The following is a 6,911-nucleotide window of genomic DNA, read 5'->3' as shown; positions in this document are numbered from 1 at the left end:
GCCGCTGTGCATGTGAGCTCTCGGCAAGCTGTGGGAATAGGGACCTGTGAGAGTTCTGCCGAGTGGTTTTCTTTATTTACCTCCCAGGTGTTTTAGTTGTTTTTTAAGTTAATTTCTATTTACAGTCTTCCCGTTTTGCCGTTGTTTCTAAACTCGGGCTGCAGGTCGGTGATGTGCAAAGAGGAGTTTCCATTTGCTTTGGCCGCTCATTTCCACAGTGTCTCCCCTCTGTGATGCCAGCAGAAGGAACTGATCCCTAATTTAAAACTGCGTTTTTTTTAAGGTCTCTTCTCAAGGCTGCTGCTATCCCTGATCTGTGTCGTGCCGTGGTCCCTTGCAAGGATGGTCAGAAAGGGTGATCCCTGGGGCAGGCCAGGCACGTGGCGGGGAGAGGGGGGGGGTCTGGTCATTCAAAGCCACCTGTACTTAGGGAATTAGAGTTGGTCCTTTTCCAGCAGAAGAGTTGCTCTTGCAGATCTCGTAATGCTGACATCCCCAGCCGTGCAGAGCTTCCAGCGCTAGGGATCGTGACAGCTGTGTTTCCGCTCTGTTCGCTAATGCAACCCATGTGCTGAGTCAGTGACACGAGGGTCATCATGTGGTTGCAGGGAGCAAGAGGAGCGCTCTGCCAGGGCGGCTCTGCCAGCACTGCCCCTTTGTCCCCTTCCCCGCTGTGGCTGTGTGGGGCTTTTACTGGGAGCCTGGAGTGGAGAAAGCCAGTCTGAAAGAACCAGTGGCTTTTTGAGCCTGTGCTGCTGCTAGAGGTGGTGGTGACTTATATGAATTCCTGCTTACAAGAAACCAGAAAGCATTCCTTTGGTAAGTGTCCTTGATGGATATGAATGGGGTGGCTAGCATGGAGGAACTGGCTACTCCAGGGCTTGTGTTGGTGGCGTGATGGTATTGCAAGATGAGATGCGTGGTGAGCTTGTTCCTGCAGGCATGGTTTGACTTCAAACGGGCTACCTGCTGTCCCGCTAGCAATTAGCTGAGGCAGCCTGGACCTTGCTGCGGGCTGGGGAAGGCTTGGCTGCCTGCTCCCTTTGAACGGTGCCTGGCACCGGTGCGAGTGTGGGGTGACTAATGGCATTCCCTGTGTTTGTGTCACTCATTTCCTGCTTTCCCTCGGTCATCACGGATTTTTGTGTGTACGTATTACAAAATAGAGCTTCTGCATTTATCTGCAGGTGCCCAAAGGGTGCTGATGCCACTGGGTTCCTGTTGGGAAGACTCTGGCTGTTTCTATAAGCACAGGGACATAGGGGTGCAGATTCTGTGCTGCCCCTTGCCGGGGCAGGCAGAGTCCACAGGGTGCAGCATGACTCATGGCTATCACATGGGTGTTGGGGGATCAGGAGTGTGCTGTGTTGAGCTGAACTTGGGAGATTGTTGCTGCTACAGGCTGTGATCAGCTGGAGATTGGGTTATTGGAGGTAGGAGCAGTGAGCAGACCGGGCTGTGCTTGGTCAGCAATCTTCCTTCTCCTTTCCCTCTCACATGAGCAGGGCTGACACCGCGGGTCCCACCGTGCTATTGGTGGCACAGGGCAAAGGAGAGTCAAGCACAGAGCTTGATCACTCATTTTGGGAGCAAGAGTTGCAGGGTGAGTCCTGGTCTGGGACTGGGAAGTCAAATTGTCCCGGGGTACTTGAAACAGACATCATGTTAAAAAAAGGCTACTTCAAGTTTATGAAGAGCTAACTTCCTGCCCAAGTGACCAACTTAGCTTTGGAACCAAGGCTTTTTGGTCACTAGAAGATACTACAGTGTGACTTGCAGAAAAATCCTTGCACTGGGCAGAAAGGGAGACCTCTCAGCCACGTTTCATGACTGTGATGCTGTGCTCCAGTGTGTTTTTGGGGGCATCTGTTGCACCATTTCCTAATGCTGCTGTCAGCTCTGTGCAAGAGAGAGCGGGGGAAGAATAGATCTCTTCAGGTTGCTGACAACTTGGTTGTTCAGGCACTCCCAGTACTGTCTTGTTTGTTGTAATACTGTTTTTATTTCTATTTTGGTATTGTTAACCTTGTGATGTGATAGCACCTTTAGTCCACGTGGAAATCGTGGGGGATTTGAGGATGCCTGGTGCTGACAATGCTTCCAATCCTTTGCTTCAGAGATGTGCATGAGAATTAGGAATATATTTTTTTAATATGAGAAGGAAGTGCATCTGTTTGGTAGCGTGGAGATGTGCCAAGAGGGTCCCCAGTGATCGGAATGATTGTATCAAACAAATTCCCGGGTTTAGGAGCTACATTCAGAGGCTGAAAGCTGTGCTAAAATACACCATTGCTTGATTGCAATGTTTCAAAATGTGACTTTCCTGTGTAACGTAGATGCCTTACACCTTGTCTGAGACTGATTGCTTTGCACCAGATACTGTGTGAATAAACAAGGATCCAGGAACTGGAGCCCTGATTTAAAGAAGAAAAAACCACACCACCCCAAACCAAGACATACTTCCATTTCCCCTTTTTTATCTTGATTGAAGGTACAATAAACATTGGGGATAAAATAACTGCCCTTGAAAGTGGTGTCAGGGGAACTTCTACTTCTGATTCATAAATTTATTTCTTTTTTTCCCCACCTTGAAAAAAACACAACAGTCTGATTCTATCAGGGTCCTTCCAGAGACTGTGGAATTCCCAGGATAGCTAAATTCTGAGTAAGAATCAGGTTTCATTTCACTGAAAGTTAGAAAATTACATGTATTTGAAAATGAATTGCTGTGAACTTTCAGAAAATAATTGTTACAGCCAACTAGGTAAGACAGATAAATTGAGGAATAATATTCCTGTGCTATGTGGGGTTAAAGAAATAGTTCCTGAGCTATGACAGCCTTTAAAAAAAAAAGTGAGGTCTAATTCCACATCCTTTGCCTTTCTCTTGATACATCTAAGCAAACCTTTTCCTAGGAGTGAGTAGCAAAAAGAAAAACCTGTAGCTAGGACTCAAATAACTGAATGTCCAGGACCAGGTGGTGCCCATCATCAAAATTAAAGCAGTTCTTGTGTCTCTGGTTCCATCACTAGAGAATGCCTGTGTTTCCTTCCAGAGTTAAGAGGTCAGTGTATAATCTTCATGCTACGGAGACTTGTGAATGAGGAGACCAAGTGAAGACTCTGGTCTGTGCACCAGACCCAAAAGCCTCCAGAAATGGTGCTCTTCCCTCTGGTTGTGGGGAGTGAGCGGGTGGTCCAGCTGCAGCTGGAGGGTTCCCCTTTGAAGTGCTGGAGAGCTGCAGCATGGTGAAGGCCAGGAGATAGCACAGCTTCCTCCCCCGTGTCTCTCCACGCTGTGTTCCCAGAAGCTTCTCTCCCAAGGATGCCTCCTTCCAAGGCATTGCTGCCTGGGAGAGCAGACCACCTCTGGAGGCTTGAAAAAGCAAAACCACTTGCAGCTCCTGATTGTTCCTTCTGCTCTGGGAGGCTGGAAGCTCTGCTGCTTTGGGCATGGTGATGAATTGGTGTTGGAGGTGTAGCCCTTGCTTCGCTGATTAGCCCAGGAACTCATTCCCTCGGTCCGTCTACGGGCAGCTGGGGAATGTCCACATCCAAGTTCTCTGGAGCTGGGAGGGGAGTTGCTGTGGGGCCAGGGGTGTGCAGCCTGTGTGCGTTCCACCCTGGGCTGGCTGCTCCTCACCAAAGACTGGAAACTCCTCCACGTGCTGTTTGTTACAGGGGATGCTGTTGTCCTCTGTGCAAGGAGGATTTCTTAGGGCTTGGCTGCTGTGGGTGCTGGACTTGGTGCTCGGAAAGGAAGGGGTGCAGCCCAAAACCCGCTTAGTGTGGTCCCCATCAGCCTTGGTTTTTTTACATGGCTTCCTCAGAGCAAAGGTTTGTCATTGCCTTATGTGCCATTGGAAAGGACTTGTGAAAGCAATAAAACCAGCAGCATTTTTCCCCCCACCAGTGCGTTCCCTCGGTGTCAGTTGCTGGACCTGCTCCTCATTGATTTACTGGAACACAGCACGGAGGGGGAGAGGGACCCTGCTGGGAACTGTGCATTGTTGGCAGCTGAGCTCCAGTTGTGGAGGCTTTAACTTAACAGTTTAGTCTACAGTTGTACAGAAATAACACCCAGTTCTCGCTTGGCTCTGAGATTCAGTGATGGAAAGCCTGTCTGCAAGGGAGAGAGGACAGGGTGACCTGCCTGATGGAGAGGAATGGGCAATTTGCTTGTCTGCAGTCGCATCGCTAACATTTTTCTTCCATCCTCCCTGCTTAGTGTCATCTCTGGGAACCTAATGGGAAGCTTCACAGTGGTGTTTTAGTGCCCTTCGTAGTACAGTCACTTGCCAAGTTCTCATCTAAATTAAACTTCTCGTGGGGCTGAGAGCTTGTTGGGCTGCAAAAATACCCAGTAGTCCATCCATGATTGCTGCCAGGTGGCGGTGGACTTTTCCCTGCACTCCACAGGGCTGACTTTTATAGCTGGTGGCCTGTGGCAGAGTACTTGGTGTTCTCTGGAGCTGGGCTTTTCCTTGCTGGAGTAACAACAAAGGGTTCTTTTTTGCTGAAGACCTTACCTGGTGTCTCTTGTTAGTGCATCCCTAGTTAACCATCACCCTTTTTTCCCCAGCTCCTGAATGCATTAACATAACCTTAAATTTCAGTCAGTTTTATCTCTCAGCCCAGGCACAACTTGGAGTTTGCTGCTTCTTTCAGCTCCCCAGCAGAAAGCTGCGTGGGAGCGTTTCTCTGCCAGGCACAGGTTTGCTAAACATGTTAACTGTCCCCTCATGGCTCAGCCAGGGGACATGTCCTTTCTCTCTGGTGGCACCCCCACAGCTCTGAGTCACTTTTCTGTGTGTAAGTTCAAATGTCCATGGTCTCCTGGGTTGGCAGGATGCCCAAGTACAAGAACAGAGTCACTTTGCCCTTACAAATCAAGTTTTGAGTTAATTATCTGTTTGCTTGGACAGAGTGTGTCCTTGCGTATTGGGAAGATAATCTTGCGATTGGGACTAGGGTCAGAGGAGTTCAGAGCTTTGGCAGAGCAGCGGGAGGGAGGGAGCGAGCGATGGGTGGCTGCCCAGGGGAAGGACAGGGGGCATAGGGTTAGCGGGGGACTTGAGGGCTGGCTGCTCATCCTTGCGCTACCGTAGACTCAGGGTATAGCCATGGGCAAGTCACAAGTTGCTTAAAGTCTGTCTGGGCAAGTGGAAAGGAGTAACTCAAGGAGATGGAAGTTAAACTGGGGAAAATAGTGGAGGGGACTGGGAAGCCAGAGGCCTAAAAAGAGGTGGATGGTAAATCCAATCTGCATGTGGAAATGGATAATAAATCAGAAGTATTCATCATTTGTGTTGTAATAATTTAATGTAGGGATGTTGACAGAAGTACCATGCCACGGTCCTGCTCTGCAGTTTATAAGCACAGCAGCAGGTCCGGGGCGTCATACCATCTTGCGGAAAGGAGGGAGAAAGCCCCAGATCTGTGGGGTGACTGGAAGAGCGCGATCTTCCTCCGCTAACACCCCGTGGGCTCTGTGATGAGTAAGGGCTTTAGTAAAGGCTGGTCATGAGTCCCTGTTGAGTCTTGCTGGGGTGTTAGTAGGAGCCAGGTTGGGCTCCCTGGCTGGAATGTGGGGCTGCTCTGCTGATGCTGGTGGAGGGGGAGCAGAAATCACTTCTAGTAGACCAGTGTGGATGCCATGGGAGGGGAAAAACTTGGTGGGACAGTGATATACCTTGGGATGCAAAAGTATCTCGCAGTATTGTAGTGCAAAGCCTTTCTCTAAAGAGTTGTTGGGCTGCCTTGTGCTCCTAGGAGTAAGTGTATAGTGGAAAAGCATGCTCTGAATGTCCCTTAATGCTCTTCTGTGGCACTGTGACTACTGGTGTTAATTTGTTTTTCCTTGCTTACAGTGCCTCTGACCAACATGGGGGATGCCGGCATGGAAGCGAATATCTCCCCTCCCGACACCACTGCACAGCAAGACTCCCTCTTCAGCATGACAGACGTGTTTCTCATCTCACTCATCACCGGGCTTTTTACTTACTGGTTCTTCTTCCGTAAGAAAAAGGAGGAAATCCCAGACCTCCCCAAAATGCAATCAGTGTAAGTAACAACTCCCAGGCAGCACGGAGTCCTGTCTTGCTTATGGTGGGTCCTTGGAGGCTGTGCAGGAAGTTCAGCTGGATTCTGGGAGGACTTCAGGTGATGATACTTAGTTCCAAAGTGCGTTTCTCTCCCCTCGTGTTTCTTCTGAGCTGTTCACCTCGCAATGCAGAAATCCCCGTGGAAGAGCCAGGCTGCAGTTCTGCCTTACCCCACCGTGTGGCCCAAATCAGTACTTTGCCTTTCCCAAGCGAGGCAGGAAAAGGCAAGGCAGAAAAGCCGCTGGCTGTACTTCAAAACTCTTAAGGATTGCTTTGGCTGTTCCCTGTGTTTTCTGATAAAAGTAATATTTAGATAAATCTGCAGAAGGGTGGACTTGCTCTTAAGCAGGTTTCCTATCGGAAATCTTATCTACCCTTAGCTATGAAGAGAAGAAATAGTCTTGGGGAGCTGGGAGAGAGTTCCTGGGCATGAGTTGCTTGGCAGCTCTTGTGAAACTTGCTTGGCTTTGATGCCAGGTTACTGCAGCAGCAGGAGACTGGATTTGGAAAGGGAGAGGTCCTTGTTCCACCTTGTCTTCTGCAAAGCGCTTAGGGGCAGGAGTGAGCCGCGTTGGTGGAGGTCTGGGTGCATTTGGTTCATTGTCTCAGTCACGTACCAAACTTGACATCAGTTTTCTGCTGGGCTTTTTCTCCCACTCCTTCCGTTTCCTCCTGGAGTGTTGGTAAGAGCAGGAAAGAAGCTTGAAACCCACTGCAGCAGAGACCGTAGGAGCTGGCATTGTGCAATACCTCTCCCTTCAGTCTCCTGGGATCTGTTCCCTGCCTGAGTGCAGTTTGCCCCAGAGAG

General features: G+C 49.6%; 1 protein-coding gene across 3 annotated transcripts in view; it reads left to right on the top strand.

Moving 5' to 3' along the window:
• Positions 1-779: 779 nt before the first annotated feature.
• POR (cytochrome p450 oxidoreductase) overlaps positions 780-6,911 on the top strand; it is a 24,184-nt gene continuing 18,052 nt past the window's right edge. For 2 of the 3 annotated variants that reach the window (XM_074160929.1, XM_074160928.1), the window contains exon 1: positions 5,884-6,062. In XM_074160929.1, coding sequence (XP_074017030.1) covers positions 5,884-6,062 — 179 coding nt within the window. Of the gene's footprint in view, positions 820-5,869; positions 6,063-6,911 lie in introns of those variants that run through there. The other variant, XM_074160927.1, reaches the window with a different exon arrangement.

The sequence above is a fragment of the Numenius arquata genome, chromosome 18, assembly GCF_964106895.1.
Source record: "Numenius arquata chromosome 18, bNumArq3.hap1.1, whole genome shotgun sequence".
NCBI classification, from domain to species: domain Eukaryota; kingdom Metazoa; phylum Chordata; class Aves; order Charadriiformes; family Scolopacidae; genus Numenius; species Numenius arquata.
The sequence above is the reverse complement of the archived record's forward strand: the minus strand, read 5'-3'. Positions and strand labels throughout refer to the sequence as shown.